Here is a 624-nt window from a genome sequence, read left to right as displayed (position 1 = left end):
GGGGCCCATAGATGGACTTTTGGGGGGTGTTGGGACCTGCAGCTGGGTGTCAGGGGAGCATTGGGCCCCATAGATGGGGTGTGGGACCCATAGATGTGGGGCAGGAAGAGCCTTGGGCCCCCACAGATGGGGGTCAGGGTGCAGTTGGGGGGCACAAGACCCACAGCCGGGCTCTGGGTGGGGGGAAAGCTTCAGCAGGGCCCCGTGTGGGGCAGAGGCCGCCCCACGGCCGGGTTTGGGGGGCTTCGTGTGGGGCGGGGGCCGCCCCACAAGCAAGCCGTGGGGCTGGGGGCTGCCCCACAGCAGAACTTGGGGGGTAGATGTGGGGCAGGCCCTGACGCTTCTCTACGCAGCTGGCCATGGAATACTGCTTGGGCTCGGCCTCTGACCTGCTGGAAGGTGAGTCCCGCCGCCGTGGGGCAGAGCTGTGGGGCAGAACTATGGGGCAGCGCCGTGGGGCGCCCCACGGATCCCCCCCTCACCCTTTCCGTGTCCCCCCCAGTGCACAAGAAACCGCTGCAGGAGGTGGAGATCGCCGCCATCACCCACGGGGCGCTGCAAGGCCTGGCTTACCTCCACGCCCCCAACATGATCCACAGGTGCGTGCCCCGCGGCGGCCCCACG

The 624-nt window shown here is 68.9% G+C and overlaps 1 protein-coding gene across 2 annotated transcripts in view; it reads left to right on the top strand.

The window, feature by feature from the left end:
* The window catches only part of LOC104836742 (serine/threonine-protein kinase TAO2-like), a 5,782-nt gene that overhangs the window by 926 nt on the left and 4,232 nt on the right, over positions 1-624 (top strand). For both annotated transcript variants that reach the window (XM_010575465.1, XM_010575464.1), the window contains exons 4-5: positions 354-399; positions 503-599. In XM_010575465.1, the coding sequence (XP_010573767.1) occupies positions 354-399; positions 503-599 (143 nt within the window). The remainder of the gene's footprint in view (positions 1-353; positions 400-502; positions 600-624) is intronic.

Source organism: Haliaeetus leucocephalus, unplaced genomic scaffold (assembly GCF_000737465.1).
Source record: "Haliaeetus leucocephalus isolate CR32 unplaced genomic scaffold, Haliaeetus_leucocephalus-4.0 Scaffold476, whole genome shotgun sequence".
NCBI classification, from domain to species: Eukaryota; Metazoa; Chordata; class Aves; order Accipitriformes; family Accipitridae; genus Haliaeetus; species Haliaeetus leucocephalus.
Note: the sequence above shows the minus strand (reverse complement) of the source record. Positions and strands in the feature narration are given on the sequence as shown.